The 19342-nt window shown below is 39.0% G+C and overlaps 4 protein-coding genes across 4 annotated transcripts in view; 2 read left to right on the plus strand and 2 right to left on the minus strand.

Annotated features, from left to right (window-relative positions):
* Sulf1 (Extracellular sulfatase Sulf1) overlaps window positions 1-8828 on the plus strand; it is a 67476-nt gene extending 58648 nt beyond the window's left edge. The window contains exons 5-17 of the mRNA XM_086913990.1: window positions 324-474; window positions 588-763; window positions 2116-2226; window positions 2412-2707; window positions 3499-3849; window positions 4299-4485; window positions 4575-4815; window positions 4881-5060; window positions 5118-6081; window positions 6166-6576; window positions 6652-6840; window positions 6929-7016; window positions 7134-8828. Coding sequence (XP_086770116.1) covers window positions 324-474; window positions 588-763; window positions 2116-2226; window positions 2412-2707; window positions 3499-3849; window positions 4299-4485; window positions 4575-4815; window positions 4881-5060; window positions 5118-6081; window positions 6166-6576; window positions 6652-6840; window positions 6929-7016; window positions 7134-7224 — 3436 coding nt within the window. The 3' untranslated portion in view covers window positions 7225-8828. The remainder of the gene's footprint in view (window positions 1-323; window positions 475-587; window positions 764-2115; window positions 2227-2411; window positions 2708-3498; window positions 3850-4298; window positions 4486-4574; window positions 4816-4880; window positions 5061-5117; window positions 6082-6165; window positions 6577-6651; window positions 6841-6928; window positions 7017-7133) is intronic.
* Window positions 8311-9933, minus strand: LOC105735583 (MRN complex-interacting protein). The gene is made up of 3 exons (XM_031917032.2): window positions 9756-9933; window positions 9602-9670; window positions 8311-9479 (listed from the first exon to the last, which is right to left on the minus strand). The coding sequence occupies exons 1-3, from the start codon at window positions 9804-9806 to the stop codon at window positions 8952-8954; spliced, it is 648 nt and encodes a 215-aa protein (XP_031772892.2). The 5' UTR covers window positions 9807-9933; the 3' UTR covers window positions 8311-8951.
* Window positions 9934-10463: 530 nt separating this feature from the next.
* On the minus strand, window positions 10464-11902 carry LOC105735798 (ATP synthase subunit s, mitochondrial). The gene is made up of 5 exons (XM_012488076.2): window positions 11466-11902; window positions 11308-11396; window positions 11020-11222; window positions 10774-10936; window positions 10464-10699 (listed from the first exon to the last, which is right to left on the minus strand). The coding sequence occupies exons 1-5, from the start codon at window positions 11475-11477 to the stop codon at window positions 10594-10596; spliced, it is 573 nt and encodes a 190-aa protein (XP_012343530.2). The 5' UTR covers window positions 11478-11902; the 3' UTR covers window positions 10464-10593.
* The window catches only part of Su(var)3-3 (lysine-specific histone demethylase Su(var)3-3), a 96129-nt gene continuing 88591 nt past the window's right edge, over window positions 11805-19342 (plus strand). Inside the window, exons 1-10 of the mRNA XM_012487843.3 lie at window positions 11805-12065; window positions 12597-12825; window positions 12924-13075; window positions 13143-13304; window positions 13397-13513; window positions 13609-13785; window positions 13869-14129; window positions 14196-14333; window positions 14423-14496; window positions 14571-14719. Of these exons, the coding sequence (XP_012343297.1) occupies window positions 12042-12065; window positions 12597-12825; window positions 12924-13075; window positions 13143-13304; window positions 13397-13513; window positions 13609-13785; window positions 13869-14129; window positions 14196-14333; window positions 14423-14496; window positions 14571-14719 (1483 nt within the window). The 5' untranslated portion in view covers window positions 11805-12041. The remainder of the gene's footprint in view (window positions 12066-12596; window positions 12826-12923; window positions 13076-13142; window positions 13305-13396; window positions 13514-13608; window positions 13786-13868; window positions 14130-14195; window positions 14334-14422; window positions 14497-14570; window positions 14720-19342) is intronic.

Here is a 19342-nt window from a genome sequence, read left to right on the forward strand (position 1 = left end):
GGGCCAATTACCCATAATTTCGTGTCTCGTGTAATTGGGTAGGAGATGCTAGGAGAGGAAAGAGAAAGGGGAGAAGAGGATACGAGGTGTCTGTCTCGAGAGTCTATCTATCTATCTGGACTCTCTTGCTCTACGCGAGAGATCGATTCAATTTCGGCTTGGCCGATTCGCTCGTGAGAGAATCGTGCGAGTTTCGATCCTGGTTACACAGAGAACCCGATTACACTCTCTCTCTCGACTTTCGCTTAATCGGCTAACAGGGATTTCTGGAGAGTCGTCGAGGAACGATCCGTCGATTTTTCTTCTCTTTTCGTTTCTTCTAGCACCCCGGCCTACGACTACGCGCCGAATCCCGACAAGCAATGGATACTGCAGGTCACGCAGAAAATGCAACCCATTCACAAACAGTTCACGGATCTCCTGATGACCAAGAGGCTTCAGACGTTGCAAAGCGTGGACGACGCCGTGGACAGGGTACGTACGATGATTCATACCATTCGTTTCTAGCACCACGATTATTATTAATTTCCCTTTCTTCCCGCCACCGATGCGTTTTATTTTTAACGCGTGGGCCGCTTGTAAAACAGATTTACCAAGAGCTGAAAGATCTGGGCGAGTTGGACAACACGTACATCATCTACACGTCCGATCACGGCTACCATCTCGGCCAGTTTGGCCTGATCAAAGGGAAGAGTTTCCCTTTCGAGTTCGACGTGAGAGTGCCGTTCTTGATAAGGGGGCCCGGCATCGAACCCGGCACCATGTAAGCGCACCTTTTATTTTATTTTATTTTCGTTCCAACCGTAGGCCGTTCTTATTCCACTTCTCGCCGCGCCAGCAATCGTATTATCCTCGTAGGCAGTTGTAAGTAGGACGAACGAACGAGTCGTCGTGGTTCACCAAGCGAGGAGGCGTGAAGTTGTAAATCACAGCGATCGGATAGAGGCCACATTTGGGTAAATTGATTCGTCAGCTTCGCTCGAGTCTCGCCTTCCTTTTCCAACCAACGCAACGATTGGAGTGGTCGCACAAACGGATCCCCTCGCGAATCGATGGGGCAGAGTGCAATGATACTCGATAATTTCAACCGATCGTGTGTTGTTACGTCAAACGCGTGCACGTCCTTAAATAACCGGCGTCGAGGCTCGCAATAAATAGAGAACAGTGGCATTAAGTGGCCGTTGCTTCGAAAATGATAAATTATCCGGGCTAATTCCGCGAGAGACGAGGAAAAGATGCTAATTGACGCGCTCACCGTTCCTCGTTGCCCGAACCATCGTGAATCCAATCGATTATTCGAGTGTAAATCGAAGCACAACCGCGCGCTCTGTTACGAACATCATCGTTTGGATTAATATCGCGACGAGCCTTGCTTCCGCGTTGCAACCTCTTTCTGGATTTAATCGGCCACGAACAATCGAAACGAAAGAGAGTGGAAAAGAATATTCGAAAATTAGGCGAAGGAACGGAGGCGTTTAACGTTCAAAGACCGGGTGTCTGTTTCGTCTAAATTCTAAGTGAAATATCTTTTTAAGGAAAGAATTGTGAAAAGAATGTTCTACAAGAATCTTTCTTTTTTATTAATTTTTTTTTTTTAATACCAAATTCCACTTGTTTTTCGATAAAACAGTCACTCTGTATATGTTTGCAATGCTCGCGCAAAATGTTGGAGGGTGAAATCGTTACGTTCGATGGAACAAATACTATGACTGGTAGATTAATCTTTTGTAGAGGCAGCTTTAGTTTAAAAAAAAAAAAAATATTTGTTTTCCATCCACTGGTTCTAAATGATCTCTAAATAGCGTCACTCGGTGAAAAAGAATTTGAAAAAAATATATATTATAAAGATAAGAGGATGAAGCTATCGCAGTTTGTACATTTCTCTCGTGTTTGAATAAACGTTTGAAATTGAATATTAGCGAGGAGGGGAAAAAAAAAAGAAAAAAAAATCAAAGATCTGTAACACGATAAAAGGAAAAAGATGAAAGGTAGGGGATACGAAGGACGAAATATCGAGATAGCCTCCGAATGGAGCTCGGTATTCGGCCCTAAGGGGAGGGAGGGTATTGTGCTGCAATATTGGATTACAATAAAGCATCCTATATGACGTTGCAGAGTAGACGACATAGTTTTGAACATCGACTTGGCGCCGACGTTTCTGGACATAGCCGGCGTCGAGACGCCCCCGCAGATGGACGGTCGTTCCTTTAAGAAACTTTTTCAGAAGTGAGTATATTGCCAATTTTTCATACCCCGGATATTACACAATCCCGGATCAAATCCCGCATTAAACGAGAATTATCATTGAGAATTCGAATGAAGCATCGAAAAATATAAGGACTCGGACAACTTTTATGACATCCTCGAGTGTTCAAATTTTTTCAAAAGAGGCGCGTGTGCGCGTGTTGCAGCAAACACGGGAGAAGATCGAAGTTTAAGTGGCCGGACACATTCCTGATCGAGTCTTCGGGGCGTCGTGAAACCCCGGAATCGATCGCGGAATCGAAGGCGAGGGAAGCGAGAAAACAGAATCAAACGGCATTGGTTAAACAGCATTCGAACGCGACACCGGAAGAGGAGGAGGACAACACGGCTGATCCGGATACGGAGCACGAATCGGAGCATCGATTCTTCGAGAACGATACGGGAAGCGATCAAGATATATCGGAGGACGAGGATTTCGAAGACTCGATCATCGATGAATCGAGTAATATCTCTTTTTTTCTCTCTCTCTCTCTCTCTATTCGATATTATTATCGAATAATAATTCTTACGCTTCTTATGAAGCCTTATCCGGGACGCAATTTCGCCTGAAGGGAGGCATACCATTTTGCGCTGACCTTTTCGCGGCAATAAAGTTGCTCTCCGGTTGGAGAGCTGCAATTTCGCATTATGATCCGATCTTTCAATGAATAAATTACTTCGAGCCGTGGATTTACATGGAGTATTGACGACAACGACGACGAGATTTAACCGAGAATTTTTCTACGATAAATAAAAAACTGTTCCTTCCGTCTTGTTTTCTCGCGTCTTTCGCCACGATATCTCGATCGATCAACTTTTCATCGAGCCATCGGCAAAACCGATTATTCCAGCGATTAAGATCGATATCTTTCTCTCGAAGCGTGAAGTTTTAATTAGAGTTTCGACAGTCGTGTCTCGCAACATGGAAAAAAAGAACATCCACGTTGCTGTTCCAGTTGGACGAGGATAATCGAAGCTCGCGATTACGCTCGGACGAATTTTTATTCACCCTATCCGGATTATCGGGGATCGAATCCGGATTCGAGCGTAAATCTCGACCCAACTTATGCGCGACTTTAATTCCATTTTATTGCGCGCTCGTTTCCTTCATAAACTCTCCTTTTGTACGTAACTTCTTCCACCTTTGTGGAACAGGATTATATCGGATAAGATATCGCGTAAGAAAAATATCGGTTAACCGCGAAGATCTTTACAAATATTCTTCTATAACAATTATTAAAAATGATCTTCCAGGCTCCGATCCGCATCTGGACAACAGGGTCTATCCTGTACACTCGACCTTCTCTACCAAGCACGAACGGTTGGCCATCGAGTGTTCGCGGCCTGAAGTCCAGACGAATTGTATCCCGGGCCAGAAATGGCGTTGCGAGAGGGATGGGCACAGATGGAGAAGGCACAAGTGCAAATACGCGGCACCTCCGCCGAGAATGTCGAAGAAATGCGCTTGCTTCACGCCGAACGGGGTCGTTTATACCAGATTGGAGTCGAACGATTACGATTACGTGCATCGATACGCAGGGTTTGGCAGGGATAGAAGGCCGACCGATGTGTACACGGATGTGGCCAGATACTTTGCTAGACGAGGTAAGTTTAATATTTCAATTTCGTATATTCGCGATTATTATTATTGATATCGACTTCTCGACAAATGTCTGTCGAAAACTTCGTCGAAGATTCTTTAAATTTAACCCTTTCGCTATTACGAGCGACCATAGCTCTGCATAAGGTATCGTATCATTCTTTCAATGAACACCGTCAAAGCAACTCGAATTGTGATGCGTAAACGCGGCCGTTGACGATGCAGCGGAGAAGTAACGAAAGGGCGATATCATTTCTCTATTTGCATCTATTACTTATTATCTACTTTTTCTAGAATGAAGTTTGAATTGGATATTTGAAAAATGCATTCCTCTACATTTTTCAAATCGAGATAAAAATATCGATTGTGGCCTGTTGTAGCCTAAAAATGGTTTTCATCGGCAAGAAGGTTAATAGGGTTGTGGAGAGATCATGGTTTACGATTTTTCTCACAGGCAAACGAGACGTGTCGGGAGCAGGGAGCGAAGATGCCAGCCAAGATACAGAGGAGAACGATGATGGATATAATGACGGTGAGCGGGATCGGCGAGCGATCGACGAGGAGGACGACGAGGATTTCTTCCAGGAATTGGACAGTCTTGCGAACGATGTGAGAAAGGAATACGTAGACTTGATCTTTAGGTAGGAAAAGTTTAGAAAGTCGTTGGAGATGCTCGAATGTAGATAACTACGAGAAGTATTTTCTTCCACGGTGATGGATGCTCTTTCAGGGATAGATTCGATAACAGAACATCGGAGGATGAGAAACTCGAGTTCGATAATTTGAACGAATCGGAATACTCGATCGATGACTTCGATCCCAGCTTGGATAAAGTGGTGAAAGGCCGGTTGAACGTCGAGGACGTGGTTAGAAGACACAGGAGGATACGGAGGAGTGTCACGAAGAAGGACACCGTTGAACACGTGACCAAGATAATGGAGAGCATCGAAGAGGAATTGGACGATTTAAAGGTAATCTTTCTAGCTTTACAAATTTTATACAACAATCGAAACGGACGAGTAATTTCTATTTAAAGGCGACTCAAGAACGCCAGTCGGAGCCAAGAAGAACCTTCCCACCAAAATGTTCCGTCCTCCCGCAAGGAGGAGTGAATTGTTCGGAAACCGTGTACCAGGATCCGAACGAATGGAGAAACTCGAGGCGAGAGATCGAACAGCAAATCAGAGAAATGAGGATGCAGTTGGAGACATTAAAAGTGAGTATCGACGGCACGCGCATTCTCTAGAATATTAAAATAACGTGTTTCTCTCAGGATATTCGCCGTCACCTGATGACCAAGCGACCTCACGTTATGAAAGATCCGGAGGATGGATTCAAAAGCGCGGAAGACTCTCATAAACCGCATCATCATCCTTCGAGAAACCACGTGAATCGACATCACAAGAAACACGAACACGCCAATACGATTATTAACCCTAGCGCGACCACCGTTCGTTCCACCGTGAAACAGGATCGAGCGACGGAAGAAAGGGTCGTTTCGTCCACCAAGGAGAATAAATCTAGATTTCTTAACGTTACGGAAGCCACGGAAAGTAGCGATACCGATACGATCACCACCACGAGCGAATCAACATCCAGCGTAACTTCGTTATCGTCCACTTCGAAACCAAAGAAAGCGCCTCGTCGTCAGAAGGCAAAAGAGCCGGTTGGTAACAGGACGGAAGTGGAGGATGACAAGGCGCAGAGACGAAGGAAGGTCCACCATCACCGAAGGAACAATACTCTTTTCACGAATAGCGTGCACGACGAGGTGCCAATTGTAAATGTGAGCGAGACAATCGAGACGACGACTGTCACAACCGCGGCGTCCAGGTCTCAGTATCATCGAACCAGGTACACGACCACCGTTCCTACGACGACAATGAAGGAAACCACGATTCACAGGGAGACCGTGACCGGAGTCACGAATGACTTTACCAAAGAAAATACGGTGGGGACGAACGCGCAAACGATACTATCCACAGGGTCAGAGACGTCCAGTGAAACGACGGAGTCGCAAACGACGACGCCATCGTTCACCAGGACCTCGACTATTATCGAAGGAGGACGTTCGAGAACTACGTTCCCAGCTGTGACCACCACGTCTGTGACTATACCGATTACAGTCTCATCGAATAAGAGGTTTCCAAAGGTTCAGAAGAATAGGACCAACAACCTTGGACCATCGAGAATCGACGTTACCATTTTGGAGTCCCCGGATAGGAGGAGCAGACAAGGTCAGTGATCGAAGTACCTAAGATTTATTGATTTTTCTATCTGATGGATATAAGGTGATGAAACTTGTCTGTTCCACGATATAGAGATAATAGATATAGCGAATAATAATCGCCGGTTACCACCGATGCTGAACAGTCCTTTGGAAGCGCGTCACAAGTGTTACTGCGAGCCAGATTCTTACTCGAAGAAGGACGAGAAAGAGATCGCTCGAGAGGAAAGGAGAAGGTTGAAGGAGGAACGTTTGAAGAAAAAGGAGAGGAAGCTGAGGAAGAAAGCCAAACTGGAGAAGGAGTGTTTAACCGAAAAGATGAACTGTTTCGAGCACGATAACGATCATTGGCGCACAGCACCGTTGTGGAGTGCGGGCCCATTCTGCTTTTGCATGAATGCCAACAATAATACGTACTCGTGTATTCGCACCATTAACGCGACACACAATTTCCTTTACTGCGAGTTCACCACCGGTTTGGTCACTTATTATAACCTGAGGATCGGTGAGTGCTTGTTCACTTGTACACGCGTGGATCGGAAAGGAAATTGGTATCGAAATTCCGTTTCTTTTTATTCAGATCCGTTCGAACAATGGAACAGGGTTTCGTCTTTAACGTCTTTGGAACGTTCCTATCTTCACGATCAATTGGAACATTTAAAGGGATGCAAGGGGACAAGGGATTGTACGGTTGGAAACGCGAAGGAAGCACTGCCGCAGCAACAGCATCAGAGGTTCATCTCGAAAAGAAAATTCGCCAATACGTTCGGTACGGTATTGATGTGTAACACAACGCGAAACGAAAATCGAAGAAATAACTTATCTATTTATTTTCTTCTGTTCCCTTTTGTGCACAGAGGATATGTTCGTACCGTCGACGTTACAAATTATTCGCGAGAGCGAGCTTAGCAGTCCGCCGAATAAGAGGCGGAAAAAGTTGCAGAAGTAAGTAATCTGTCTTAAATAATCTCTGCATTCTTAATTCGTGGATTCCATTTATTTGAAAAATTTATTTTTCTATTTTCCATTTTTCTTCTTCTTTTTTTTTTTTTTATCGAACAGCGTTTGGAACAGACGAAGCAGAAGCTGGCAAACTAATTTTAGGCATCATCAAGACACGATGAATTATCGTCGGCACAGACATCAGTACTGATTATTATCACGACCCGTTTGTTTCTTTTTGAACAAATTGTCGAAGGATGCGTGAAAGCATTGCCTTAGATGTATATTAATTTCGCGATGCATTTAATAATGTAATTTATTTAGTGATATTTAATCGAGGAAAGATACGTGATATTTAATTGAAAATGTTCGGATTCCATTAAAATTAGAATCGCGCTTTAAAACGACGTATGCCGCGTTGCAGAAAGAAATCAATCTAAAAATGAATGCGATCGCAAAAAAAACATGTCGACTATCTAACTAAATAAATGATCTAAATAGATAAATTGACTCGAGGAGATACCGAATGTTTTTTTCTGCAATGCTGTGGTATATTGTGTATATTTCTAATGCTATATTTTTCACAAAATTAAATTGCGTCTGATCGGACGTGTTTCGCTTATATTAAATGACGTACACGTGTGATTAACAATCGGAAACGATCTAAACGATCCTTTTTTTTACTTAATAGCCGATATTTTTTATAATAATTTATTTACTACTACTACTACTATTACTATTACTACTACTATTATTACTATTACTACTACTACTACTACTACTACTACTACTACTATTACTCGTCTCTTTAGGTCTTTTTGTATACAAGATACTCGAATAACTCGAATGAAACGATACTTGCCTAACGAGATTTAGAGTTAGAATTTTAAAATCTTCGATTGTTCGGAATTAGCGACACGATACTTCTTTGAGAAGTGAATAATCGATATCAAGTAGGTTTATAAAGAAAAAAGGAATTGTCTAAGGGGAGAGAAGGATCTGAGAGTTCGTCCATCGCGTCACAACGGGAAAATTAAACTCGAGTTTGTGAGGTACGAACTGAAACGCACAACGAAAGAACGGAACACAATAGGAAAATCATCCTGCCAAAAATTTATTGTCTTTCTCTTGTGAAATTTTCTAATATACGTTTATAAAACGTTTATTCTATCGAAGCTGCCATTCGTTTTATTTTCTTTTCTTATTGCAATAATATTGCAAAATATGAATTGCGACTGCCACAAAATATCTTACAATCATTCTAGCCAGTCATTCACTAGGATGTTTGAGTAGGGACAGGAAAAAAAAAAAAATAATTCAAAACATAATCAAAAAGTACACAATGTTAAGACTGTATGAGTTATAATTTTAAAAAAATACTTTTAGCATTGTTCATTTTGTGCAATTTCCTGTCTTAATAGAAACAATATGAAAACTTTTGTGATTGCTACACCTAACAGTCTCTGTTATAATGAAAAAAAAATTGAATGCTGATGGATGTATATGTTACTATAAATATATACAAAAAAAAAAAAAAAAAAAAAATTCATTTATATATTTGCTTCAATAAAGAATTTAGAAGTTTTTGACTTGAATATTTGTTGTTTTTTAATGAGAACTAATTATAATTATCATTATATAGTATGGTTAGATTTTCTCCATTAGCATTTTATTTTTTTTTATACAAGTATATGTCTGTGTTACGTACTAGATTCTCAGTTAGTGTCTTGAGAATATCTTCAAGATTTTGAAGTTAAAGCAATGTATTTAAATCATGTGAAATAAATAAATAAAAAAATACTGTCCAAATTTCAATTGATATTTTATTTTTTTTATGTAAAAAAATAATAAACAATTTTTTAATAATAAGAAATAATAAAAATAATTTTTTTAGATTTTAAAGTAAAAAAAAAATATATATATATATATATATAGAATTCAGAAATCAATTGAAATGTCAAAATCTTCATTATCATCAAAAATATTTTCTTTACATTTAATTTCTGTAATATTTTTGCTATGGAAATCATTATTCTTGCTATTATCTATTTCCTTTGATATAAAATTATCATAACCTTTTTCATTATCATTATCATTAACAAAATTTTGTGTACAATCACTTTCATCAGAAAGATCGCTATCTGATTTTATAGATTCACTTTGTGAAGATTTTATTATATTATCATTAAGATGAATTTCATCATCATTTTCTTTGTATGTAATATTTTTACTAGTTGAAGCTTTGAAAATATTAGATTCAATCTCTTCGGTTGAATCTAAATATTTTGCCCACTTATTCTCAGTAACTTTTAATTCTAGTTGCTCAGGATAAGTACTCGTGTAGTTATCATTAATATTATTGCATTCATCAAAAGATTCTGCAATTTTCTCAACCTCATGTTCTTTCATAAGATTTAATTTTTGAACAAAAACACGACAATCTTTTCCTGAGCCTTTAAAATAAACCTAAAAATTATAATTATCTACTACTATTTTATCATTTTTATAACTATATCATGACATATTTACAATATATTACATTGAAGATTGAAGATTGAATTTTTTCGTTAGAAATAGAATTAACTAACCTGTTTAAATATCTGCTTGAAGTTACATATTTTGCACTGCCATTTTTTCGCTTTTTTTATTATATGGACCTATTATTAACAGAAATCAATTATATTATTAGAGATAATAATACGTTGTAGCTACGCATTTTGAAACTACGCATTTAATAATTACTTGATATGTTTTACACGAAAAACAGCGTAAAATATTCATTTCTTGCGGCATGATGTTAGAATATATAGAAATATTGATACAAGAAACACTTTTAAATATTAAAACTATTACTTTTTAAAGTAAAACACCTTTGAAACACTATTTCAAACTTCGAATCACTTTGACACTGAACAAGACAGGCTAGCCAATATGGCGTCACTAAAAATTGGCGGGAAATAAAGTTATTTCTGATTAATTTTTTTTTAATGAAATAATAAATAAAAAGAAATTTTTAGTATATGCACATTTAAAATTATACAAAGATGGAAAAATACAAATTAAATTTTATACTAGAAAAATTAAAAAAATTTGATTTTGGATTTTCATCTATTAGTTCATCCTAGTCGCCGTTAGGTAATGGTTCGATGTGAATGTTACAATTTTTGAAAGTTGCTTATAACTACTAAAGAAAGAAGAAATATTTGAATAAAAGTAAGTTCAAATTAGTAGTTTCTCTGAAATTGTTTTCATCAAATTTTAATTTGAATAATTAAAAGTTAAAAAGTTTTCCCAGAAGAAACGTGAATGATTCGATTTTGCTAAATTTATTCGGATTCGTTTTAATGTGCGTATTTCAAATTTTTAATTTCAATTAAATATTTTATTGCAAATGCGTTTTTATTGCAAAATTATAAGAAATTATAAGGAATTATAAAGAATTATAATTGATTATATCAAAGAAATCAATTTTTATTTTATTTATATTTTATTTCTTATATCACACATTTTATTATTATCATGCATATATTTTAGAAACATTTGTTAAAAAATAAATTAATCAACATTAAAATATAAATCTCTATTCAATGTCGATTTTACAGTTGGGTAAAGCTTCAGTAAGTTCTTTATAAATAACATCATTTGTGACAGCTGGTAATCCTTTAATTTTTAATTGTTTCAAATTTCTGAAATATCAAAAAATTAATAATATTGTATTTTTTTTAAACATGTTTTTAATATTACTACATATACTACATACTTAAGTATTTTCAATTCACGTAGACCATTATCATCAATACTTTTACATCTTATAATTTCTAAATTAGTTAATGAATCTTGAAGAAGTGATAAATGTGGTATAGCATTATTATTAATATATTTACACTCTTCAAGTTTTAAATCTTTTATATATTTACATCCCTCTAAATTAATAATTAAATGAATAATTATAATTATATATATTTAATTTATTTCGCTTTATTAAATCAAATATTATAATACTGACCAAAATGTGGAAATCCAACATCACATATTCCAGCATTATTTGCTTCAATAGCTTCAATGTAATAATTTCCATGAGATGGTAATGCATTATAATCGGTTAATTGTTCAGAAAAATTTTTCCATCTAACAAATGCTCCATTTCTTAAAAGCCATTCTGCACAAGCACGATCTGGACCAATTTCTTTTATACGATCAGCATCAACTCTTAAAAATATTCATTTTCATTTGTTCAAAAGCTATTTATTTCATAATACAAAAAATTAAATAGCATTATTTTAATTTAAATTACCTATTGAATACAACAGTAACCCAATAAAAGAAAAACCTATTTTGACTTCTTATAGTTTGAAAAAGAACAGATGTTAATCTGTTTAATGTCTGAAATTAAAATATATGTCGCAACAGTTTTATTTAAAAATAAATGAACAAATTTTTTTATAGTCTTACATAGATTGTCATTGTCTTTCTATTGTTAAAAATATAATTAAAATATTATTGAAAATCAAACACTTAGGTTATGCGATATGAAAAAAATCATACAATGAAATCATTATTGCTTATAAAGTATTGTAATGCTTTCGAAATAATATTTTACTAGTACTTCTAATAAAAGAATTTATGTGCAATATATCCAAGCATTTGAGCAATAGGATGTAAATATTTCAATAGATGGCGAAAAAATTTTTTCAATAGATAATAAAAAAATTAAGTGTATTTCGTTTTTTAAGTGGTATTTTCTTTGCTACATTATATATACGAGAAATATTGAATCACAAACAATTGAATGGAATTTTAAATCGTAATTTTAAGCTATTAAATTCTTATCAGTCGTTATACAGTAAACATTATTAAATATAGATGTCAGTGACATACTACATTTCTATGGGCGATACTATTCTATATTACCGTAGTCTCTGGATTTCATAATTGTATGTGCCGCCGGTTTGAAGAGTCAAAACAAACCTGTGTGATTACGCACAGCAGTGGTTACGTTTGATACGGAAATTATTAAATAGCAGCAATATGAGTCGAAGAAAAAGAGCGAAGGTATGTTTTTCTATTCTGTTTTATCATAATTGATATTACTTTTTAAAAAATATGTTCTTATAGTATGATATTGTGCGAAATATATTAATTAATAAATTTATTGTTTTGTATATTAACTATGATACATTTGTATTGCTTTCCCCCCTCTTAATATTTTTTCATATAATGATACAGATTGATGCGAATTCTTGTATAAAGGACAATTCGTATACGATTATCTTAAGTGATATTCTGTCGTAAATAAGTGGATTAGGTTATGTTTAGGTTAGAGTCATTATTTGTTATTTATTTTAGTTTATCATCAATCATAAGTTTATCTTTTTATAATTACAATCGAATATATTATGTAGACATATTAAAATAGACATATTTTATGCAACTTTTAAGTCATAAATGCTTATAGAAATTTTTAACCTATATGTTAAGATAGATTTCTATATGATATTTTTCAAGATTTTCTTGCACAAAAATTGATAATTAGATATTGTTTCCTTAATTTTTTAAATCTTTTATATTCATACCTAAATATAGGTGGAGTATAGAGAAATGGAAGAGAAATATAATCAATTAGAGGATGAAAATGCTTCAGATACATCGGAAAAATCTAAACCTGGTCTTGTAACACCAGAAAAAAAAGTTGTTCCTGAAGTAAAGAAAGAATCCGATACAAGTATATCACAATCTGTTCCCACATCGTCAGCACCAAGAATTGAAGTTAAAGAAGAAGACGATCAAGATAGCGATCATGAAGATCCTCATGGTAAATATATTTTTTAATAAAGTGTTATTATTATTTTTTTTTTAATAATAATTTTTTTACAAATTAAAAATATATCATAATTTGTATTTCATTTTTAGTAAAAGAATTACTTAATGGTTTGGAAGGGGCAGCATTTCAAAGTCGTCTTCCATTTGATAAATTAACTTCTACAGAAGCTGCTTGTTTCCCAGATGTTTCTGGCGGTCCACCACAGACTCAGAAAGTTTTTCTTCACATTCGAAACAGACTTGTATGATATTTATACTCATAAAAAATTAAATTAATTTCATTCAAACTCACTAATATTTTTATTTCAGTTGCAATTATGGCTTGAAAATCCGAAACAACAATTGATAATTGAAAATGCTTTGCCAGCGATAGAACCACCTTATAATAGCGATACTGTATTAGCACGTCGAATTCATGCATTTTTAGAGAGACATGGTTTTATTAATTTCGGAGTATTTAAACGACTTAAAGTAATAATATATTCAATTCTTAAATTAAACTTATACAAATATTATTTATAATACATGAAATATTATTATAATTATTTTATCTTTTATTTCAGCCATTACCTACGAAGAAGTTAGGTAAAGTAATTGTAATTGGAGCAGGCATTGCTGGTTTAGCCGCAGCTCAACAAATGCAACAATTTGGTTTAGAAGTAATTGTACTCGAAGCACGGGTAATTATTATTCAACATTATAATGTATAAACAAACAAAATTAAACAAAAAAAATATTATTTTCTATATATGTTTCCAATTTTGACATTTTATAGGATCGTGTTGGTGGACGAATTGCAACATTTCGTAAATCTTCGTATATAGCCGATCTCGGGGCTATGGTAGTCACGGGTTTAGGTGGGAATCCCGTAACAACACTTAGTAAACAGATTAACATGGAACTTCACAAAATTCGACAAAAGTGTCCTTTATACGAAAGCGATGGTCAAACGGTTAATATAAATACATCTTTACGTTGTAATAATTAAATGTTTAAAAAATTACTTATGCAGTTTTAATACTTTTTCGCAAGTAGGTCCCGAAAGATAAAGATGAAATGGTAGAGAGAGAGTTTAACCGGTTATTGGAAGCAACTTCATATCTTTCACATCAATTAGATTTCAATTATGTGGGTAGCGCTGGATCTGGACAAGGTGGTAATACACGACCGGTTTCATTGGGCCAGGCACTGGAATGGGTGATACGTTTACAAGAGCAAGGTGTCAAACAACGTCAAGTAGCACATCTACGTTCCGTATTATCGCTCCAAGGCCGACTTATCACCAATCAACATAGGGTGAGTATCTCAATTATTCTTATCTAAAAATTATTAGAAAATACTAATAGCACCTATACGTCATAGATGATAGCGATCATGGATCGTTTGGTCGAGTTAAATAAGCAATATAAAGAAATGACCGAAAGTAAATTACAAACACGTGATATAACGCAAGAATTCGTATTGCGTTCAAAATTACGCGATCTTCATAATGCGTGCAAGGTATAGTATCAATTATTTATACATGAATATCTTTCATATTCATATATTCTGTATATATCAAGTATATCCTGTTTAATTCTTTATCTTAGGAATGGGATCAACTTTCCGAACAGCAGAAAGAAATCGAGGCAAAGTTACAAGAATTGGAAGCCTCCCCTCCTAGGTAAGTTTTCTCATGCGATGCATCGTAGATAAAGATTCTTATCGGTATATAAATTTTTTGTTTACTGTTCATAGTGACGTATATCTTTCTTCGAAGGACCGTCAAATATTGGATTGGCACTTCGCAAATTTGGAATTCGCCAACGCGACGTCGTTATCGAATCTAAGCCTGAAACATTGGGACCAAGACGACGACTTCGAATTTACTGGCAGTCATCTAACAGGTTAGTCTTTTTGATAACGCTTACTAGTATATGCTTTGCCTCGTTAATCGCTGTTTACTTTCATCATGCGTGCAATTAGAATTTGTTGAACCGCTAAATTGACCATAATTATTATCAATTGTGCGCGTTACTCGTTAAGATACGTTAAACACGCGAAAACATTCTAATTTCGTGTAGCGCACGTGATTCGTCGAGTATCTCTGTACGGCGTAACGCGTATATACGGTATTATATCGACGTTCTCGAGAAATTGCTTAACCAGCCGGTAGATGGTATAGATAACGGGTGAATTATTCGCGGGTTGCATCTCCTTTACAGGCGTCGGATAGTGTCTCGCACTCGGTGTCCGTGCGGTTGACTTTATCAACCTTATTGAAAGTCGATAGCACGAGATTCCGTGTAGATAGTACGCTGTATCCCTTAACCGATCGGTTACCAGAGTTCTCATTATGTGAAATTATACTACGATCATATAGCGTGTTCGCGGTTCTCGAGTCTACTAATGCGTTAACAAAAACGAAAGCGGCGAGAAATATGACTGTAGATAATCAAGCGGTTTCGTATTTTACACTGTTCGAGGGATTCTCTCTGTTCCTAACTTCCAACAGACTTGACTCAACGGTCTTACCATACCATTTCCCTAATCATTATCTCAAGTATTTACATTAAAGCAGCCAAGGCCTTCCGGAAATAATTGGCTATCCTGTGTTTGAATCGGTGAACGTTCACCCATTGCAATTAAATCTGTTCGAAGCTTCTGAGCGTTAACCACGTGACGTACCTCCGTGTTACCATTCCGCTCACTCATACTCGCGTATCGCACAACGAGGAAGACAGGTTGATCGTGGGCCGAGCCTTCGCATTCCCGGGGCGAATCTTAACGACGTTACTTGTCTAATTCCTTCGACACGATTCACACCCGGGAAACCTGTAAACTTGTACGAGAGACAGAAGCGTCGTTCTCGACCGGCTATCGTTGATCTTACACGAAATATTGTACTCGGTACGTAAACGAACGGTAAACGCTGCTTTAATAGATATCCGAGGTAGACGTTGGTGGATGTTGCGTATCGGTGAACCGTGACGCGTCGGAATAACGTGGTCGCGTGTGTCGCTACCGCGAAGCACACTCGATTGACAGTGAACGAGCGAACCGGTCGAGTCAGGCTCGAATTCCAATATTGCTCCACTGTCGTCCGCGCAGTCGAGTGCATCGAGAGTGCGAGAGAGCGAACTCGAGCGAGCGAGCGTGGCCCCCTCAACGCACAGAATGAAACAAGAGACGCGCGAGGAAGAAGGAGGAGGAGGAGGAGGAGGAGGATGGTGCTCTCGCCCCCGGTTCTTATTGGGGCCACGGTGGTGCGCGGCCATGGTGGTCAATTCGAAATTAAAGCGATGCCCACAGTCCATGACTGACGTGCATCGATGATCATGACGGTCTGCCCGCAGGTTCTTCCCGGCGATTAATGAGATGTAAACAATTTAACGGTAAATTAAGCACAACAATAGGCTCTCCCCGTTGAATCCCTCGGTCGAAAGTTGGGGGCCCAAACGGCGGATCCTCGATGTAATCGGTTCTTCGACGAAGCCTCCAACTTCTCGCGGTCCTCCGGCCCCGGTTTACGGACCATCGCTTCCTTCTCCGTTCTTTCACGAAACGAATCCCGGCTACAGGGTTAATAGCCACTGACCGAAAAACCGTTTAGGCCCAACAGAGAGAGTATTCCTCGAGATACTTTTTCGCCTTTGAATGTCGCCGACCACGGTTCCGCTTCTATTTCTCCGCTAACGTCTCTCGGATCGGTGTCACGTCTCGTTAGCTCGTCCGTTTATGCAAATATAAACCCCCCCCCCCTTCCTCCTCTGTCCGAATATAAAGATACTCAACGAATTTTCGACCGATACGGTTCGATATCTGTTTTTCTTTTCTCTTTTATGGGAACACAAACCTGGAATACATTCCTTCCGTGGACAATGATTTTTTTTTTTTCTTTTCTTTTCTTTTCTTTTCTCGTCTCGACACTCGTGGTAACATTTGATAGTAAAAATTCAGGAATGCGCGGAGCGGTCGATCGTCGGTGTGGCGACAATGCATGGTTCCTCGTCTCGGATCGGTCGTATAATGGAGAGTTATCGAGCTTTGTTGGCGAGCGTAGTCGCTGTTTTCGGTGTTCGTTGTCAGTCCTTCTCGCGATTGGTAGGGCGAAAACGTAGGCAGTTCGATATTATGCGCGTATATACGTGCACGCGTAGCATGCACGAGATGGAGAGGTGGATACGCGGAGGGGCCGGGGATGGGGCCATTTACGACGTATCGAAGTCTTCTATACCGTTCGTTGACTCCGATCGTCGCATTCCACACCGTCCGCGTGTCGCTACCAAAATTATATTGTCGTAAACTTGACTTCGCAAACAGCCTCTCGCCGATCTCTCGAAACTCTCTTGACATCCTTATGGGAAGGGTTACAGGAAACACGGTTTCATTCATGAACGCCTCCATCGATATCGCTTTTTCTTTTTCTCTCTTTCTCTTCTCTTTTCCATTTTTCTCGAACGCTTGCCTCGCCAAGTCTCGGCTACTACGTCAGCACTGCGAAGCTCTCTGCACGCCCCTCGCTATTAATCGGGAAAGTTGAATTGAGCCCTCACCGAGTGGCGACTTTTAAACCTCGCCGTCGACCGATCGGATCTTCCCTCTCGAAAGATAAATCGTCGATCGGCAGATAGATACCGGAGGGAAAATGTAACGATTACTCGGCAAAAAACTTCTCCTCGCGTACTCTTTCCGCATCGTCTCGATCTTCTGACCGCGGAATATTTACGGGAGGGGAGAGGGTATCTAGTTTATTCCCCTCTCCCTCCTCCACGATCTCGGAGATCGAAATCAGAGGATCCGAGTTAAGGATCGGCTGAGTTCGTTACGGCCAACTTCGAGCCGGCGTTTCGTATTTCCCCGTAAACAACGTTCCGGCTCGGCTGTTTGAAAAATTTACGAACCAAAGAAAGGAAGGAAGGAAGGAAGGAAGGAAGGAAGGGATATAGAGGAGGAGAATCGGAATGGCGCGCGGCTTAATGAGCTTTCGCTTTCGATCTCCGATCGATTTCGTCGCCGAGGAGATGTTACCTCGAAGCCTTGAGAGAATGAACGGTCGAAAGGGGGAGAGGGGGCAAGAGGTCCTGGGCTCATTTGCCGAAACAAGCTCCACCGAAAAAAGTGTAAAATAGAATGTCGAAACGCGTCGCCTGTGTTCCTCCTCTGCCTGCAACGCGGTGGACCCGGCCGCTGAGAGAGGTGGACGCGGTGTTTCCTCCGACAGGACGAAAACCGTAGGCAGTTTTAACATTAGTCGAGGTGGATGGCAGAGAGAGAGAGAGAGAGAGAGAGAGAGGGAGGGAGAGAGAGGGATCCCGGAGCGGTAATTTACGAGGTATCGAAGACCTTGTACACTCCTACCCGCCAACGAGCCGGCCTCGCCCCGCGGAATCCAGTCTTGGCCTTAACGCACCGATACCTTTCCCATGACCACTTTCGGCCTATCCGTGCACACGCGGCTCAACACACAGGTACGCACAGGGCGAAGCCACGGTTGCCTCCTCGCTCTTGATGCTTCTGCCTTTACCATTTACAGTGCTCCTCGTGTCGACGACGCGGTAGGGTACCTTGTCGATATAGTCTATCTCGGGGGCCCTCCACCCCCCCTCCACGCCACGCCGTGATCCGCGTGATTTCTCTTCTTAACGTCACCTATCGCCCGTGAAGTGTCAACGAGGCGATTTCTTGGCACCGGCTCCTCTCCTTTGCGCCCATGAACAAATGGTCGACCGACACGCGTCCCGGATTAAGTCCTCCCTCTCTCGTCGATGCGTCGATAGTCCTTCTCCCCACCGCTTCCTGCCTCCGTCTTCTCTTTCTCTCGCTCGATCCTTTTCTTTTTCCTTTTTTTCCCCTAATTTCGTTCAAGATTCGTTCAAGAATCTAATTTCGAAGTTACTTTTTTTTATTCTTCGTTTCCCTTTCGGGATTAATTTGTAGGAAAATGGAAAATCAGGGATGCCTCGTAGGATGATAAGCGATAAGGTAGATTCGACGTGTCGTAATTAGGTCGTCTGCGGGGCGAGAGATGGATCCCCTGGAGATTTCGAAGATCGATGTGCATCGATCCTCACCGAAATCGTTGATTGATAACCGTTGGCCGAGAAAATACGCGTAATTGAAACGTAATTCCACGAATAATCCTCCTCGTAAGATCGATTCAACCTTTCGATCCTTTATTTTATCGCTCCTTTTTTTCTCTCTCTCTCTCTTTTTTTACTCCCCGCGAAAATGCTTCGTTTCGACTTCGGAAGGGAGGGTGCGGAAGGTAAAAGGCGTTAAGTGGCGCGGGCCGATTAAATATCTTCGTTTTCACGGACGGTACGTGGGTTAATCGACTTCCGACCGAAGTGTCGACGGGTGTGATTTACGCGTGGAAGCCGGTGGATGCGTTTCTCGCCGATAACAAAGGTATGCGCGAGCCCGAGACGACGACGGCATTTAAATTATTCGTCCTCGGGAATAGATTTTCACCACGTTGGACGACGTTTAGCTGCCGTATAAACGGGATACGTGTAACTCGTGTAACC

The sequence above is a fragment of the Apis florea genome, unplaced genomic scaffold (genome assembly GCF_048593485.1).
Source record: "Apis florea isolate Af1SG1 unplaced genomic scaffold, ASM4859348v1 contig_3564_pilon, whole genome shotgun sequence".
NCBI classification, from domain to species: domain Eukaryota; kingdom Metazoa; phylum Arthropoda; class Insecta; order Hymenoptera; family Apidae; genus Apis; species Apis florea.

Coding starts and splice junctions, on each gene's coding strand:
- LOC105735798 (XM_012488076.2), bottom strand. Junction 11,223..11,307: donor GTTACTGTTGTATTCAATAG/GTAATTTAAATT, acceptor AATATTTTTAAG/AGTTGATGCTGATCGTATAA. Junction 10,700..10,773: donor CGTGAATTGAAAATACTTAA/GTATGTAGTATA, acceptor TTGATATTTCAG/AAATTTGAAACAATTAAAAA.
- LOC105735583 (XM_031917032.2), bottom strand. CDS start 9,806: ATGCCGCAAGAAATGAATATTTTACGCTGTTTTTCGTGTAAAACATAT. Junction 9,671..9,755: donor TTTCGTGTAAAACATATCAA/GTAATTATTAAA, acceptor TGTTAATAATAG/GTCCATATAATAAAAAAAGC. Junction 9,480..9,601: donor TCAAGCAGATATTTAAACAG/GTTAGTTAATTC, acceptor TATAATTTTTAG/GTTTATTTTAAAGGCTCAGG.